The sequence below is a fragment of the Amphiprion ocellaris genome, chromosome 9, assembly GCF_022539595.1.
Source record: "Amphiprion ocellaris isolate individual 3 ecotype Okinawa chromosome 9, ASM2253959v1, whole genome shotgun sequence".
Lineage (NCBI taxonomy): Eukaryota > Metazoa > Chordata > Actinopteri > Pomacentridae > Amphiprion > Amphiprion ocellaris.
The window spans coordinates 7,182,832-7,202,164 of record NC_072774.1 but is presented as its reverse complement, the minus strand read 5'-3'; the positions used below and the strand labels follow the sequence as shown (position 1 = coordinate 7,202,164).

Here is a 19,333-nt window from a genome sequence, read left to right as displayed (position 1 = left end):
GCCAAATTCTCTGATCTCAGCATCTTAAATGTTAATATTTTAAGAATTGATTTCCTCTTTTATGACAGTATCCTGAATATGTTTGAGTTGTGGACAAAACAAAACATTTGTGACCTTTATCTTGAATGAAACACTGACAACTTCGATCAATTTATAGAAAAAATAAAATGATTTCAGCACCTTAAATTTTCATATTTTGTTATCTGTGCTCTTCTATACAGCCAACTGAATATCTTTGAATCGCGGACAGAATTTAAAATTTTTTTTTTTTTTCCATTTTCTGGCATTTTAGACCAAACAAGTAATGGACTAATTGAGAGAAAACAGCTTAATAAACACTGAAAATAACAATTAGTTGCAGCCCTGTTCAATAATAAGTAAAATCAGATGCAGTCTGTCATAATGAAGACACAGAATAAATAACTAATGTAGAAACAGTCAACGATGTGATTAGTCCTTTATCAGTCATAATTGGGTCAAAATGTGACATTTGGTTGTTTTTCTTGCTTTCACATCACTGTAAACTCAATTCTTTGGGGGTCTTTTTGGCAACTAGTCAAAACACGTCACCAATTTTTAATGTTCTTAAGTGAATTTTCAATAACATCAGCTTCTGAGACGTAGATTAACTCTGGTCTTTGACTAAAAACTTTGCATAAATGAAGAATTTGTCTTTTACTCTAATGGGCTTTAATGCGTGTCTGGGAAACCGACTGATAAAAAAAAAGATCTACAACTAAACATGCAATGAAATTACATGTGAGGCAGATAACTGAAGACAAACAGGTTCAGATTTTACAAAACCATCTACCGTGAATCTGCAGCTTGTTAATTACTGTCAGACTGGAGAAAAAAAAAATTCCACGTCCTCATTTCCAGTAAACTGAAGGACGTCGGGCACAGCGATAAGCATCACAAGACTCATTACAGCAAGTCAGTGTCGGTGCACCTGATAATTTGCACAAAAAAATGCACATCTAAGGGAGGGAGGGGAGGCGAGAGACAAGGGGGGAGACAACGATAGCGAGGGTGAGGTGTTTCCTGTTTCCATTGCTCTAATTACACCGTCTCCTGAGGATTGGACATATCAGGACGGAGGAATTCTGTCATTGTCCTGGAAATGAGGCTTTATACTTTTTACTGGCTTGCATACATTTGAACATAAATAGCACAGAAATTAGACAGACCTTTCACTTTAGGCCACAGGAGAAACAAATGTTAAGCATATATATCTTAAAAATATTGTAATTTAGTGATTTCAGTTCATTCTGTGTGAGTTTATACATCAAATGTGGCTGTTTTCTGACTCCAAACACTTCTACAAAATGACAAAAGCGCTAAAAAACAAACAGCAAACTTCCATTCTCATTGCACTTGTGTGTACTACACAAGTTGTTGCTGCATTTCTCTCCTTTTGCAATTGAGAGCACCCGTTTTATATAAACCAAAGGCTCCCTCCCTCTGTTTGCCAGAATAATGATGCCTTCCTGTTTAAAGATGCAAAGGAGATATGGCTCCTGACGGGTTTTTTTTTTTTTTGAGGCTCTCCAGTCTGGAGCAAAGCGTTTGGAGCCTCCAGAGACATTTACTGGTTCGCACATAGCAGCAAAAAGTAGGTTTTACTGCTCTGCTACTGGACGTTTACAGCTTCTTAACAGTTGCACACTGCTCTCCTCTAGTGGACAACACAAAGACGGAGAGCTTTTGTGCGCCAGTAAACGCACAAAAAAAAACAAAAAACGCAACAAACTTTGAGCTGTCAAACTTTGTGTCCCTGCAAACAAATTGCGCATTTTTAATAATCAGTCTGACAAGCCTGGTTTGTAATGAGTCTCGGTTCGTCTATTAGTATGCAAATAAAGGAGAGGCAAGCTGAGAGGGGAGGTGAGGGGGGAGGCAGCGAGACAGAAAGAGATGGAGAGAGGAGCCTGCAGGGGAGGAAAAAAAAATAAAAAAAAGCCGTCGCATTGCCTGGCAACGTCGGCAGTCGGACAGAGAATGTGTACAGTGGTCTGGAGGCTGCTTCTGCTTACTCTCCCCAACAGAGATAATTGCCTACAAACACTGGAAAAGCAATTGTGAGAAACGACTGTCGAGAACTGGAGCTGGACTGTCTCATTTGCAAAAGAAACGGCAGCAGCACTGAGAGCTTTCCAGCAGCAGTGAAGAGACGCTGGCAGATGAGTTTGTCGGAGCGTTTTCCTGAATCGTGACGAGCTGTCATAAACCACTCTGGAGGTTTTCACACCGAGCCACGAAAACTGGAGTCTGCCTCTGAACAAACAGCTTTATAAGTGTCTCATGGCGTCAGAATTCATTGCTGCACTTGCTTTATAATGCATGCTGGTTAATAAATATCTGGTTTGGTCCATTACGGTTTGATTTTGGTATAAACTGCAGCAACAAAATGCAACTATGCTCAGATTTTGAGACAAATACACCATTTTTGATTCATTTTAATGCACAGGAGATGCATTTACAGTATGAATAATCAGATGGAAAGTACTTGAGAGGTTGCAATAGAGCTGCAATAATTAGTTGGCAACTATTAAAGTCATTTCTAGATACTTTCATAATCAGTAATGAAGGAAATTTCAAGAAAAAAAGGATAATGGAACCATTTTTCAGTTTTGGATGGCTAGTTGGGCTGAAAATTAAATTCTGCCATTTTATAGTCAAAATAATCTAGCTCAATTGGTTAAAAAATGTTTTTTTTTTATACAGAAAAAAGTTTCCAGTCTCTGATTTCAGTGTTGTAAATGTGAATATTTTCTAGTTTCTTTACTCCAAGACAATACACTAAATATCTGTGGGTTGTGGGAAAAACAAGATCTTTAGGACATCTTAAACTTTGGGACACAAAGATTGACGATTTTTACTATTTTCTGACATTTTGCATAAAACAACAATGGACTGACTAATCAGTTTGAGCGATTTTCTAAGAGAAACGTCTATTCTCTGTTTTCAGCTTATTAAATTTGATTATTTTCTGGTTTTCTTTGCTCATCTGTGACTGTAAACATCTGTCATCTAGGCTTTGGGAAACACTGACAGTTTACCATATTCTGACTTTCTGTAAACCAAAAAAATCAATCAATTAATCAGTTTAAGTACATTTTTTAAGTCTAAATTCTGATTCAGCCCCTGAGATACGACCATTTACTGATTCCTTTCTTGCAAACTGAATATCTGAGTTTTGTTGAGGACAAAACAAGATAACTGGCATAACTTTTGGAAACACTCAAGGATATTTTTCTCCAGTTTGATATTTTATAGACAAATCAACTAATCAGTGGTTTGAGTGTTCTTAAAAGGCAAAAAGTCCAAATCCTCTGATTTCAATTTCTTTCTTCTGCTGGTAGAGTAAACTATCTTTGGGTTTTGTTGTGGACAAAACAAGACATTAGTCATTTTGGGTTTAGAGAAACATTGACAGTTTTTACCATTTTCTGACTTTCTGTAGACCAAACTACTAATCTAACAATTGGTTTGAAATAAGTTTTTTCAGAGAGAATATCTAAATTTTCTGATTTTAGCTTTTTAAATGTGAATATTTTTGGGTCTATTTGCTCCTCTGTGACAGTAAACTGAACATCTTTGGGTTGTGTTGCTGACAAAACAATACAAGTGTCATTTGGGGCAATTGGGAAACACTGACTGACAGTTTTCCCCATTTATATAAAAAAAATAATTTACAGACAAAACAACTAATCAATTAGTTGAGTCAATAATCTGATTAATCAACAATGAAAATAATCATTAGCTGCAGCTCATGTGTTCACCAAGACACTTAAGATTAGAATAACCAAGCAGGAGCTGAATAATTCAACTAAAAACATGACAAACTTCACTTTCCCCTCAGGTGGTTGGTGTGTTCTGTCGGTACAAACGCTTGTCAACTTTTTGAACCGCTCTGAAATTAGAGCAAGAACACTTTCTCCTTTTGTGTGTGTGTGTGTGTGTGTGTGTGTGTGTGTGTGTGTGTGTGTGTGTGTGTGTGTGTGTCAGACTTGAGAGTCAGAATTAGTGAACCGTTTTCCCTCCAGATTCAATTCTGCTCAGCTTAGGGCTTAATCAAGTGGAAATTTGGAATCGGGGGCTGCGGGGGTGGTCAGGGTTGGGGTGCAGGACAGAATGGAGCAATTGTTCAGATAAAGGCCTCATGTTGAATCCGCTTTGATGTCTCTCTGGGGGATGTGCTGGGATTTTACAGTAGCATTTCACCCCACTACTTTCCCCCCCTTTGCACACCGCTGGAGAAAACTGCAGCCTTGCAAGATGATGCAAAGTTCAACCCTGGCATGCAGTTTTACACCCAACATGCCCACAGTGATGCATTTAAACGCCACATGCATGACTTCTGCATTTTAACAGTCTTCAAAAATGTTGTCAAAAACCTTGCTGGACACTCTACAATATCAACATTCAAGTGAGATTCCCCCTCAGTTTGCCCCACATCTATACAAGCAGACAGGCTCCCACTGATCTATTGTGCTGCAGTCTTTCTCATGCATGTCTTGAATGAAAGCCAGCCTATCGATGGTCTGAGGATAATCACGTTTTCCTGAGACAGGCTTAGCTGCACTAAATAAGCCCCGCAGACAGCGGGAGAGACAAGAAAAAAAAAACCTAACAAAACTGGTGTATATTGGAGGAAAAAGCTGCAGGAAGCAAAGAGTTTAAAGCTTCATGAACAGAAGCGAGGAATGCAAAATAAAGCGATAAATAAAGATAAATAAGATAAATAAAGTTTGGTGAATGTTGAAGCGGAAGCAGGAAAAGTTATTATTAAACATGCACTTTTTAAAGTTTTTTTTTATTAATTATTTTGGACACCTTTCCTACCTTTAGTCCTCCAGCAGGTGTACTTGGCACATTTCAGTGATGCGCACAGGCTCCAGAAACCGTCCACTCTGTCCAAAAACATCCCCCAAAGAAGTTTCCCACTTGTTGCCGAGTCAACCAAACCTCCATGCAGGAACTTTTACGCAGCTTTTACGCATTTAAAGCGAAAAATCGGACTGTTTTCCATCGTGCGTCTGCGCCACGTCGCTGGAACCACTCGGGGTGGAGGTTGTCAGAGTTTAGTGCAGGTTCTCCAGCGCGTACAAAGTGGATATTTGCATTAGGCCGACCCTCCCCTCGCCTTTCATAGCTGCCATTGTTTGTCGCGGTCGGGGCTCGGATTCAGTCCTTCTCTAAATCCCTGACGGACGGAGCAGAGAGCGCAGCTTTCTCTAAACCGGCCTGGCAATTAACAAGCGCCACAAAGAAACTATTATACCGCCAGTTTTCTTTATCCTTTATGCATTAAATAACTGCTAGTTTTGCAGCAGAAGTGTAGCAGAGCTGGGGATTGTGTTGCAGCAGAGCGCATTTCCATGTTTTACCGTAATGACAGGTCTGCATGTGGTGCAAATACCTCAAATAGCTGCATATGAAAGACAAGAGGATTTGAGCATTGTCACTGGATGACATCAGATATCACAGCCAGCCTGCCTTAATGATGTGTATTCAAACCTTCAACCATTAGCAGTTTTTCAAATACAATCACTGGAGGAGTTTTCCAGACCTTTTACTTACAATTTAGTCAAAAATTACTCACACAAATGCTACATTTGGGTTTAAACAGAACTTTTTTTGACCAGTTGGTTTCTTCTGGCTGGAAGTGGCATAAACAAGTGGCAAAAGATGGCATAACACATGAATTTTTTCCTTGTTTCCTTTTGAAAAGGCCACCAATTTTGGGGGAAAAGCAACTCCCTATACAATTTGAAACGGTCCTTGTAATTTCTACCATGTTCTAATACAATATAAACCTGGGACAGTTGATGCAGTAGTGCTCTAGTCAGTCATATTTAAGTGTTTTCCAGGTCCAGTGGTCACAGATTGAAGCATGATGAAGTCCAAGTAGTTCCACACTGTGAAACATGTCAAAGGGCTGCTAGGAAGACAGATGTGAGCCCTGCACTGGAAGAATGGTAGAGGACAAGAAGAATCCAAGGATCAGCACCAAGAGCATCCTGATGAATGTGAGCAGTTCTGGTAGCAACATGTCAATCAGACACTCCAGCAGACCAAGAACAAGGCTGGTCTCCATGGATCAGACCACCACAACAGATGTGTCTCAGCTGGACACATAAGAAAGCTGCTGCTCATCACTTCTGTGCTGGATCCCGTAAACATGGACACCAAGAAAGGAGAAGCATTCAAGAACAGTTCAAACATAGTGGTGGTACTGTGATGCTTTGGGGCTGTTTTTCAGGCAGCCTGGTCAAAATAAACAACATCATGGGAAAAGAGGAAACATTGAGATTATGGAGGAAAACATCAGGAAGTCTGCAGAAAAACTGCTCCTTGGGCATCATTGGAGCTTCTAACAAGACAATGATGTGAAACATGGAGCCGACGTGGTGAAGAAATGGTGAAGAGAAAACAATGAGAAGATGTTGGAGCGTCCCAGCCAGAGTCCAGACCTGAATCCATCCAGAATCTGTGGAGGAAGTGAAGAGCAGAGTGATGGAGAGGAAGCCTTCAAAGAGCTGGAGATGGACACTTGGAGGAACTAAATCCTAATGGAGACATGCAGCAAGACTGATAGCAGTTCAAAAAACAAAGGAAAAATAGTTTAAAATGTATATTTAACATGAATGGCACTATCCTGGTAGAGTAAATAGTTTGTTTACATGCAGTTCAGACACTGTCTTCACTTATACAGCAGCAGATTTGTGTTCTTTCACACAAAGCTGTAACTTTAATCATGTGTACGTTCCCTCCATGATTTCTGAAGATTTTATTATGGAGAAGAAAGGTTGAAAGTGGTTCCTGGTCTCACTAAATGTCATTGTATATCAAAGAATATTTGTGTAATTCTCTTATGAGGAAGCTCAGCACGTTCCACTATTTAAAGACTGAGCTCTTCCATAGATGCAGCTCCAATAAATCAGCAGTTAAAAATGGCTTTACCTACATGATGTGTTGGTATGTGACTGATTATTGCCACCTAGTGGTTGACTGAGATTGATCAAAAACAAACTACTTAGCAGCTTCAGGCCTCAGAGTCATTGTAAGGTAACTGGCTTGTGATACTGGATCTGACATTCCACATATTTTTGCTTAGTGTTACTTTGAATGGTTTTACAATAAATGATCAAACTTTGACTCTGATGCAGCACTGCCTATATTCTCTCTCTATACATTTTGCATTTGTTGCTTCTGGGCTGGACAATTGCATTTCCTTGTTATCAGGATGTCCCAATAAACACTGAAAAACTTCCAAAACGTTGCAGCTAGAGGGTGAGAGATCATATTCTCCCCCGTCCAAGGCTGCCGTGGATTAGTAAGGTTTCTCTCTACAATATATTATTGGAAAGTCTCTTCCTGACTATGAGATGCCTCATGTTGTAAATTGAAATAAAATAAAACTCAGTTGAACTAAATCACTTTGTCAGTTCAAGCAGTGTCCCATCCACAGCACTATCTGATTGGTTAGTACTAGCAAGTCAACCCAAGGATAAATGCTGAAAAAATCTCTTTAAATCAAACACAAGAATGTAGAAGAAAAAGTATTTTAATCAAGTTTTGTGTTAGAGTTTGTCTAATTTTTAACCAGAAGATTTTAACTTTTGCTGCAAATATTGACTCTAAGTATTGGTTATCAGTCTCTTTGATTGCTAATAATTCTAACACATCAGTCAACTTTTGATCATGATAATTTGATCAGAAGTACTTTTTTTGGGGGGGGGGGGTGTTATGTGCCATTAAAGCACAATTTCCATTGAAAAACATGAACTTTAAGTCTTGGAGGAGCTGTCACAATCCTGTTGTACATTTCTAATTATCTTTCATGGTTGGAAGACATAATTGCTTTTTAGTTAATTTTCAAAATTAAATTAACACTGGCATGTCTGTTAAAGTCACCATTAGAGCTGCAACTAACGACTATTTCATGAGTTGTTGATTACCGTACTTTCTCAGTTAAGCGATTAGTTGTTTGGTCTATAAAATGACAAAAAACGGTGAAAACTGTCAAAAGGTGTCGATCAAAAGCCCAAGATGTCAAATATTTTGTCTACAATCCAGAGACATTCAGTTTGCTGTCATAAAGGAGGAACAAAATCTGAAAATATTCACATTTAAGAAGCTAGAAACTGAGAATTTTGACTTTTTTTGCTCTTAAAATAATATTTTAGCTGATTGACTATAAAATAGCCAGCAATTAATATTATATATTTTAATTTAGTTTGACAAGTAATTGATTAATTTTTGCACCTCTAGTTACCATACAGTGTTTTTAGCTCTGCACGTATGGGTGGTAGACATTGCATGTAGCAGACAGTAACTGAGAGCATTTCACTTGTGTTCTGGTTCTTTAAAGACTAATAGTCTTATGACAATTAACACAAAACCATTACACAACATGGGGCTAATCAGTTTGCTGCTTGATTAAATTACAGCATAAAATCAGTCATTGTTCATTTAATTAAAAATACAACAAATCCAATTTGACAATCAGCTTCTTAGTGTATAATCGGAGGATTCTACATTCTCTTTCCATCCACAGAGTGGCGGCAGACTCACCATTATTAAGTGTGTTATGAGGAAAAACAAAGAAATTGTTCCCGCAATAATATAAATGAACTATATAATGTTTATTAAAATATATAAAAGACAAAATACATATATGCATAATTATATCCATGGTGACATATGCATATAGAGTATAATAATTATACAGTAAAATGTGTTTACATATATAGATTTGTTTTTATACATATAGCAAGATATTTTTGCATTAAAACTGGCAGTGGTGATTTCATACTTCCCCCCCTCCCCATACAGGAAACCCCTCACTCCACAGCAGACCTCCAGGAGAAGGAAGGAGGCCTCTGTGAGAAGCTTGAGAGCAGCAGCACCTTTACACCTGAGATCCATGATTTGGAAAAGGTCTCACACAGAACAATTGTGACATATAGCTTCCAGGGACTTTAAGCTTCAGGCAGGGGGGAAAAAAGGGTGTTAAAAGTTCCTCTGACTGTGTGTAACGAGTGCAGCCATCCCAGCAGAAAATCTACAAAACAAAACAAAAAACTGTGCCACACATCTCTTCACAATAACATCCTTCTGGTCCAATATCACCTGCTCTTCCTATAAATCTCAGGATGTATCTGTTCAGCTCGCAGGATGAAGAAAAACAAAAAAAGATCCTGGACGGAGCGTGAGAAACTCCCCCCGGTGGGTTAAGTCCTTCAGACTGGTGTGGTTGGTTGTGGTTGGTCCTGTACAGTTTGAGTTCTGCACACTGAGGGCGGTCATGTCTGGTGGTAGTGGTGGTAGTGGTGGTGGTGGTGGTGTTCGTGGTGGTGGTGGTGCTCGTGGCGCTGCACCATGGGAACCACGAAGCCGGGGCTGCCGGGAGGGCAGGACACCTGCTCCCTCTCCAGGCTGGGCAGTACGGAGGGCACCGGGGGCTGCTGCTGCTGCTGCTGGGGGTGGGACTGAGGCTGGAGGGGGGCTTTGGACGGGGACAGGGCCTCTCGGGTTTTGGCCCTCAGGCGTTTACTGTGGCTGTACTGCAGCGGGTGCTGATGGTGGTTGGAGGAAGGTTGGGCTTGGTGAGGCAAGTGGTAAACATCCTGGCCTCCGTGGGCCGCGGCGCTGCCACTGTGCAGGACTGTCTGCAGGGGAGGGTGGTAACCGTGGCATTTAGTGGATTTGCCGCCTCCGCCGGCCCCGTTGTTGCCTCCGTTCCCTTTGTAGGTTCCTTTGGGGGATTTTAGGAACTGCGTGCCTTTGCTTCGAGGTTCTGCGGGGTTGTAGCTGTCGCCGATGACCTGGGAGCGGCGATGGTGGACAACTTGGGCTTCGGGTTCCTGGGAGCGCGAGCGGCTCTGGCTTTGCGAGCTCCGACTATGAGGCTCTTGAGGGGGGAAGACAGGGGTGGTTCCTGAGGTACAGGATAGAGAAAACAAAAAATTAGGCTTGAAAAATTACTTAAATATTACTAAAATCTTAATGTGACCATAATACGTGCAAATTCGAAATCTGAAGAGCTGCAATAAAGATCAAAGGTATCACAAAATACTGTTAGAAATGAAGCATTAAGATGCTTCAAAGACACCTTGGTACATAAATCATATTATTCATACATAAAGGAACATCCCATCATGATTTTTATGCAATTTTGTTCAGAAAATAAATGCAAAAAAATACTATGACCAAAAAAATTGTGACTCATATCGCAATATCTGTCACAATTTCAACTTAAAATTCCTGCAGTTTCTTCTCTGTAGCCCTCAACCTGCAGCTTTCCATTGTAATATAACAAAAATAATTTGAATATTTTGTCAGTTCACATCATCAGACAGGCTGTAAAACAATAAAAACACTTTTACCTTCAAATCTGGAGGTGTAGTTCTCAATACCAGCCAGGTCCAGGTAGTGATTCCTCCTCTCTGTGTTCTCGTCCACACAGTAATGTTGACCCTCAGTGGCCGGTGGCTCGTTGCTCTGCCCTTTGCTGCTGTAAATCAATAGTTTACATGTTTATATACCACAGTTAGTGGAACGTATGCTTTAAAGAGTGTTCAGCAGGTACTGACCTGATGTACGAGGACAGCCTCTTGTCAGCTGATCGACCCTCCTCCTGGTGAGAACGATCTGAAGAGGAAAACATCAAGAGTTCAGGTCAGGGAAAATGTTTAACAACATTCATACTTTAATTAGCTGACTGACTTACATATATTTACCTGCACCACACTGTGCGCTACATTTGCTATTGCTAGTATACACATTATAAAGTAGCAAAATATTTCTAACTATGCCAAATTTCAATCTTCAGAGAATTTTTATAAGCTACTTTTAGCTTTAAATGACATAAATAAGTTACAAAATGGAGTAACACATTGTGTTAGGTGTTAAAGATGAATTCTAAGTATTTCTCCTTTTTTAAACAGATTTTTGCCAAAAGCACAAATTGCTAACAGTCTTTCTGCACGACTCCACTGGGATTTTATTCCTCTCCTCTTTGTGTTGATCTACAGCTCTTGTTGTCTAAAAGCTGCATTTTCTGAACTTCTGAATTTAAGATCATTTCAAGGCATGTGAATAATTTATATGTGGCACTTTTAGACAACAGTTTTTTTTTTTTAATTTTCTAAAATGCATCAATCACATCTCTAGCACAATGTCTTGCCATGTTTTGTCACATTTGTTATATAGAACCAGAAGAAACTTCTTGCTCAAATAAAAATTCACTATAGGCCAAAATTTGGCATAGCTATGAATAATTTAGGGCTGCACTATAAACCATGAACCAGGCACTATGAGCAAAGAAACAAATTTTTGATTTCTGAAATAAATTAACAAAATAACTAATATCGGAGCAATGTTGGAGCTGCACAGTGGATCAGTGGTTAGCACCGTCACCTTGCAGCTAGAAGATCCCCGGTTCCTGTCCGGGCCTGGGATCTTTCTGCATGTTCTCACTGTGCATATATGGGTTTTCTCCGGGTACTCCAGCTTCCTCCCATCCGGCTGAGGTTAACTGTTAACTCTAAATTGTCTGTATGTGTGATTGTGTGTCTCTCTATGTGAAGCTCTGCGATAGACTGGTGATCTGTCCAGAATGTTCCCAGCCTTCGCCCTAAGTCAGCTGGGATAGGCTCCCATCCCCACAACCCTAATGAGGATTAAGCGGTGTATAGATAACGGATGAATGGAGTAATGTTGCTGCTTCTGGTTTCATTTACCTGCCCCTGTTTCCCTTCGGTGGCACCTCGGCTCAGGAGTGACGGTCAGTTTGACCCGCAGAGTTTTGCTCTTGTTGTGGCAGGAGTGATTGACAGAGGCATCGACCACATCATAGATGGTGTGCATCAAACTCGACATGTCCTGTAGTCACATAAAATACACACAGTCGAGTTTACATTCCTACCTCTTTACAGAAAAAAACATTTAAAAAAGAAAAACTATATCTAGGAGCAGCAATAGGGGGAGGGAAAGTTAACACACACATACTTCTTTAGTGACTTTCCCACTGTTGTCAAAGTCGTAAAGAGTGAAGATCCACTCCTGACGGTTGTCATCCTCCACAGAAATGTCACACTCAAGGTCCTGAGAACACAAATGCGTACTTCTTTAATGCACAGAAACAATATGAATGGTCTAATCTGCATCTTTTTTCAATCATGAGTATAGTAATAGGACTTCTGAATGATTAAAATATTGCAAAAATGTCTGATTTGACTAAAGAAGTCATAAAGGAAAAGAAGAAAATGACATTTAAGTCTAAAGACCAAACAAACCTGTTAAAACAATCAATTCTCATGTTTCATGCTACAGGAAGCAGCAGTGCAAAACATTAAAAGACTGAAAACAACACTGATAAAATACATATAAAATGTGGATATATCTGTAACACATCTGCTCTTTGTCACTTCACAGAGACTTTTTCCATATTGCATGTCAAAGTCGTGGTTTTTCTGACTCGAGGAGTCATATTTTACAGGCAGAATTGTTACTTTAAAAGAGAAAAACTACAGAAAAGGCAGCAGGGGGCAGCAGAGTACAGTGGAACTCACTGTTAGTTGCACTTTTCTCAATGTGATACAAAGAAACATGCTTGTTTGGAGACTAAGAAAAGCGTAGCAAGTCCTTCCACCTTGACCTTGTCTTTCTAAGTCGTAGAACCTTGTACCCTGTGGAACCACTATTCTCAGTTACAACTTTCTGGCAGTAACTTTAATTCAGATGTATCTAGTAACATGGCCATAATTGGAAAAATAAACATCTGGAGCCAGCTGCAGGAGCACCGCAGAGCTGACAGTGTGTGAAAGAGAGTTCGCATTTACAAGAGGGATGGGGGGCGACTCCGGGGAGGGACGGAGCCCTTTATGGTCTTATAATATCTCCTGAGCTCACATAACCGGCAGCGATCACCAAAGGGCACATCTGAGCAGTTCTTTAAAACATGCGAGTCTAAACATTACAATCTATTTATTCTATTTATTGGTCCCTAAATTCAATCAGGATATGGTCTGGAGCCGAGTCAACATGCGGACAGATGTTCTAGTGCCGCTGGATGTGGAGGACTGTAGCTTGGATAGAAGTTAACCTCCATCCATTTACCCTCAGACCTGTGTTTGAATAACTTTCAGTCACTGGAACACTAAACAGTTTCAACACTCCTGGTTCTTGGCTTAGAAGAGACCTTCAATCCTCTTACATCAGGGGTGTCAAACTCATTTTAGTTCAAGGGCCACTTTCAGCCCAATCTGATCTGAAGTAGGCCAGTAAAATGATCAAAACGACAAAAAGTCAGACAAAAAAAGACAAAAAACAACAAAAACAAGACAAAATATTACAAAAACAAGACACAAAATGACAAAAAATGAGACAAACACTAAACAAGACAAAAAAAGCAACAAAAATTTGACAAAAAAATGGACAAACGACAAAAACAAGACAAACTATTACATAAATGACAAAAAATAACAAAAATGAGACAACACTAAACAAAACAAAAAGAGAAACAATTTGACAAAAAAAGTTACAAGGTGACAAAAAATTGACACACATGAGACAACAATGGCAAAAAAGGAACAAAATGACAAAAAATAGACCAAAAAACCCCACAAGCGAGACAAGAAAGAATCGCAAAACAACAAAAACAACAAATAAAGCAAAACACAAAATGACAAAAATATGACAAAAAACAGAAGCGAGACAAAAAGGAAACACAAAATGACAAAAACGAAAAACAAAAGGACAAACACATGAGACACACGACAAAAATCAGACAAAAAACAACAAAAACAAGACAAAATATTACAAAAATAACACAAAATGACAAAAATGTGACAAAAAGACAAAAATTAGACAAATAACATGAAATAAAACAACAAAGAGACAAAAAATTTGACAAAAAAGTTACACAGCAACAAAAAAATAGACAAAAAACAAGCAAAATAAAAAGGAAACACAATGAGCAATCTAATATTACACTTTGTGATCAAAACAACTTGTCATGGTCTAGAAATTATTTGAAATTTATAGTTTTATTAATTTACAATCTGCAGTTAATGTCTTCTCTGTAATTTTTACACTTTGAGGGCCGGTTTTGGCCCGCGGGCCGCATGTTTGATGCCCCTGTCTTACATGAAACAACATTTTGCTTCATCTGAAACACCAAAACCAGGACGTAAATTCGCTCTAATGCCTCCGTTAGCAATTCTCAGTCCATCTGAGTTGTAAACTGCTTGCAATAAGAAGTATGTATAGCAAGTTCTAGATATTCTGTGGATATGTAAGCATAAATTAAGGCCCAATGTGGACCCTCTGCTGCACACAGTAATAAATAAACTTCTTAACTGTCATGAAATAGTAGCCAGATCTTATAACTACGTACATCCAGGCTTATTCGTTTCTTCCCCAAAGGTTTGGTTGCATCTCGGGGCGCCTCCCTCTCCCCGTCCTCCGAGTGCAGATACTGCAGGTAGCTTTCACAGCCCTCAGCCTTCTCTGGAGGAAGAACCACTGCCAACACAAGCATTTAAAGTTAGAAATTAGGCAACTTTTGTGTAGTTCAGCAGCTTCACTTCTCTCACAAGATCAGAAATGTTACTTAAATGTGCTTTTTGTCTCGAAATGAGATATTCAAACGTGGCAGCCCATTCATTCCAAAGAAAACTACTCAAATCACTATATGTTGCAGTTGAATGATTTGGCTAAAATATCTAACTGCATTTTTTTTGGACAAATATCGTGATATAACTTTTAAAGTCAAGCTTCAGTTCATTATTTACTGTGTAATAGATTTAAAACATAACGAATCATTATCACGTGAGATACCATCAAAAGTAGGGATCGACCGTTTATTCAATATTTTGGCATTTTGAGGTTGTTTTTTCTTGGTTAATGTCCCGCCTACAGCACAACTTCATTGGTTACACGTCACCAGTAATAGCCAATTACCACTGAAGGATAAATGTTCTAAAATATTTCTTAATTAAACATACAAAACATTAGCAAACAAAGGCATTTCAACAAAGTTTTGTGTGTGAGTTCTACATTTTGAGACCGAGATTTTAAATTTTTACTGCAAATGTAAATTACTTCTACGTATCCCTTAATCCTTGATTACTAATAAACAGCATCTGTCCTGAAAACACCATATTGGTTGGTTGACTCCTAATCAAAAACATAACAGTCACACAAGGTGGACTAAATTTGTTAAATTACTGACATGACAGGTTAACAGATGTGCTGCGTAACACATTTCCTAAAGTGGCACCTTTGCTGCACATTACAGTTTGAATTTAATGAATTCTTCAGGCCTCTTTTGCATGCTCAAATCAATAAAACATTTTTTTTAGGCTGTACATTTGTTCTCACCTACAAAATGAAACCAAAAATCTCTCCATAATCACACTTTGACCAATTTAAAGCCATGAATTCCGGTTTAGAGACAATGTTTTGGTTGCATGTTGTAGCATGAGAATAAATGACAAATGTTATTGACGTGACTGTAGAAGAGTGGCACGTACATATGGTAGGGCTGAAAAATTAATCAATCGCAAATCAAAACCTTTATACTGCTACTGCTTCTTATTTGGTGTTGATGCTACATTGTTATGCTGCAATCAAAGCTAATAATCAAAGAAAACAACCTACAAATTATTTTTTTGGCACCGAATCATGTATAAACCTCTTGTAGAGACTTAATAATTCAATCTGATTGATAAATTGACCACAGGACAAACCTTAATATCTGTTTTTATGCTTTTCTGTCTTTCAGCACCAAGCTAGTCAGAGAATGGAAACACATCCTTCTTCACCTACCCTCTAGGGGACAGTGTTGATCTGTGAATTGTCCTTCCTTCAGCTCAGCATTCGGAAACTCCTGGGACGAGGAAAGAAATGAAGAGAGGGAGACAGAAAGAGAGAGAAGAGGGGAAGGAGGAGGAGGGGGTTTGGAGATGTAAGTGAATCTACAGTTCAGACCACAGACACAGAGAAAACAAACAGTTCCAGCTAAAGCATTTCCTACTCAGATGAGCGGCGGAGGGCTGGAGGCTCCAGCAACGGCAGAAACACTTTGAACATCTGCACGCTTATTGTGTTTCGCTGTCTGGGACACAGCGAGCGCAGGCCACAGCCAAGCTTTCAAGATTCCTCCAAGCCCTTCAAACAGATCCCTCACATCCATCAAGAAAAAAAAAAAAAGCCCATGATGCACTTCATCATCTGAGCTCCATCTCTCTCAGCCAACCTGTTTATTCTCATCCTGCTTGACATGCGTTTGATGGAGTTTAGGAAAAAAGTTTTGTTGTATTCCTCACTTGACTCTGCAGAGTTTGGTTTATGTAAAAACAAACCTCGCGATGAGGTCCCGGCAACATTTATTTTGAATGGAGAATAATTGCCAGATGGAAATTTCCACGCAGATAGGATGGGATTGATTAAACGCACAAATTCCATATTTAAAAAGAAGCATGACAAAGGGATGGAAAGGAAAAAAGCTCTGCTGTCATTTGTGAATAATCTACTCTATATCCTGCATGAAACAGAACCACAGTGTGTTCATGACCATGGCACACATGTGGAAGCAAACACACACACACACACACACACACACACACACACACACACACACACAGCTCATTCTTTAATTACGACTGGATTGTGGAAACAATGAAAATTAAGTGCAGCACAGGCCCTAAACCACAACTATTTAAACAACAAATGATTCATCTTATTTACGTCATTCTCGGCCCTCTAAGCTGCTCCACACACACTTTGAAATAAAATCTCACCAAGATTGAATCAAGGAGGCCCACTGAAACGAGACAAATAAAAAACAGATAGATGCGAGAAAACAAAAGAACGCCATGTACCTTCAACGGGGCCGAGGCTCCAGCGAGAGTCCGAACATCTGCATGCGTTTAGGTGAACGAGCCCCCCTCTCTGCCCCCTTTTTCTTTCTGAGAGTAATCACAGCGCCAGGGCCTGTGGTTCTATTTAACAATCTCAAAGCCCCCTGATTATTCCTCACTTCAGAGGATGATACCTCCAGCCTGTAATCTGGTCCTGACCTTCACCGCTGAGGAGGAGGAGGGGGAAGGCCCGATTGAGTCTCAGGGTCAAGGCTCGGACGGCCCTGTTGCAAACTGGCCACTGGAGACACGGGGAGGAAAGAATGGGCCTTGAGGAGAGCAGAGGAGGGGATGGAGGGAGGAAAGAGGAGCAAAGACGGCGTGGAGGCCGAGGAGGATGCTGCTGTTGGTTTCTGGGAGAGATGGAGGTAAGTTGGAAAGCTTCTGGGAGAGGTGGAGACAACTGGTAAAGCTCCCTGGGCCCCAAACAAGAAGCAGTCTTTAATCATCAAATGCACACACTAGAAGAAAAAAAACACACTGTTTCCATCTTTTCCGTGGTTTCTGCAGCCAAGTTGTCGTTTCCTTTCTGCACTGGATGCTTTTATCTCCCCGCTTTGTACTGCAGTCCCTTAATGAAGGGCAGTATGTAAGGAAGAGGGAGTTCACACAGACACAGTGCGCTGCAGCTCAGAGGAAACATCAAAGACTGCCATTGATTCTTCTCATCCTCGTTCTCCCCCCACGAGGGACGCCGAGCAAGGTATAAGCACCTCTAAATGAAAGACAAGATTCGGCGTTAAACATAATGAAACGAATCAATCAGGCAGCTGCCAAAAGTGAATCTCGCCTCTAATTTAAATTCAGATAACAGGAGACGTCTTGCTGAGTTTGCGATGAGGGGACCAGCAGGGGTTGTGTTGAACACATGGCTTCCTTCTACACCCCGAACCCCACCTCCGTGCTCATTACATCCATCGGGGGAGCTAATGAGAGAGCAGGCTGGGTCTGACCGCAGTCTGCAGTTTAACGTCTAAACACATGGCATCTCCATCCACATCGCCCACGGTGTCGGGGCCCAAAATCTGCCCACCACATGTGTAATTAACGAGCTTTCTTTCTGGCATCTGGCGGCTCTCATTCTTTCGCTATCAGATCACAAAACTGCTCTGTAGGCGACGACGCAAAGTCCTTTTTTTTTTCCACACCTGAAATCCTTGATATGCACGTCTCTGCAGTGCGTCATATTATTCATGTATGTGAGGATAGACACCTCGGCAGGACTGACAGGGAAATGATAAGGTATTAGATCTCCGCTGTCTTAAAAAAATGCAGCATGTGCTGACAGTGTTCCATGTAAACACGTCCCGTCTCCCTTTTTGACATAAGAGACAGAAAGAAAAAGGCGTGTGATGTTTGTTCCTGTTTAATGCAGCACTTCTGCCAAGCTTCCCTGAAGCCTCAGCCTACTGCCAGACTTTTATGTGGGATAGGGTAACCAGGGGAAGCTTTCATAGCTCCCTACCAGGTGACATCAGACATCCCCTTCTCTGCCTCCCTGCCCACCACCCATCCTCCCACTGGAAAACACTGCACATCTTTGTTCTCACATCTCCCCTCTTCCAGCTCACCCCGTAAATATAAAAGCGCACACCTTTTTTTTTTCTAGTGTATTCTTCAAATCATACAATGCACACATGATTCTGAAAATCTTCAAAAAACAAGCAGGAGGCTAACATGAAGATTGTTTACACAGCTCCTCAGGCCTCGGGGCATGAAACATGGCAACTTGATCAGATGTCTGGATCCAAACTGGAAAAATACAAAAACAGGATGCTGCCAGCTTCCAAGTGAAGTTTATTTTCTGCTTCAGAAGTTGAAATTTTGCTTAATTATTACACTTGAATTTTCAGAAATGCTTTGCATCGCCTCTGTACAGATCTTTATTCAAACCAGGCCAACAATCTCAGTTATTTCCTTAACTCGATGCAGAGGGCGCCTTGGGAGACGGATCCTGAGCGGCTAACGGTGGGAGTTCTGCAGGACGTACACAGTTTCTAGAAACACAAAGTCACCTGAAGCCGACACTTAAGAGGGCGCCACAGGAAAAGCCTCGACGACCGCCGGGCCGACCAGCATTCCTGCCTCCGCTGACCATTAATTGGAGCTGATTGCGGGGTTCCCCGATAATGAAAAGGAAAACTATAGCAGTATCAATATAAAGAAAAGGAGCAGCGGTTCGTAAACAAACCAGGGTGAAACCGGAGAGGGAGTGGGGCCATTGAGAAATAAAAGCCCTCCATTCCAGGAGAAACCAACTTGGCCTTGACTCAAAACCAGATGTGAGTGGTTAGAGTGGAAGAGAGGGAGATGAGGGGTGAGGAGAAGAGGGGGAAGGGGCTGTGCCGACAAATATGGGGGGGCTAAAGAGAGAGGAAGAAGAAGGCCAGTTGCACAAC

At 40.5% G+C, this 19,333-nt stretch overlaps 1 protein-coding gene across 2 annotated transcripts in view; it reads right to left on the bottom strand.

Moving 5' to 3' along the window:
• Positions 1-8,632: 8,632 nt before the first annotated feature.
• nkd2b (NKD inhibitor of WNT signaling pathway 2b) overlaps positions 8,633-19,333 on the bottom strand; it is a 32,331-nt gene continuing 21,630 nt past the window's right edge. Inside the window, exons 4-10 of one of the 2 annotated variants that reach the window (XM_023275508.3) lie at positions 15,841-15,901; positions 14,408-14,535; positions 12,019-12,114; positions 11,751-11,892; positions 10,602-10,659; positions 10,395-10,519; positions 8,633-9,946 (exon numbers count right to left, since the gene is read on the bottom strand). In XM_023275508.3, the coding sequence (XP_023131276.2) occupies positions 9,312-9,946; positions 10,395-10,519; positions 10,602-10,659; positions 11,751-11,892; positions 12,019-12,114; positions 14,408-14,535; positions 15,841-15,901 (1,245 nt within the window). In that variant the 3' untranslated portion in view covers positions 8,633-9,311. Of the gene's footprint in view, positions 9,947-10,394; positions 10,523-10,601; positions 10,660-11,750; positions 11,893-12,018; positions 12,115-14,407; positions 14,536-15,840; positions 15,902-19,333 lie in introns of both variants that reach the window. The other variant, XM_023275507.3, reaches the window with a different exon arrangement.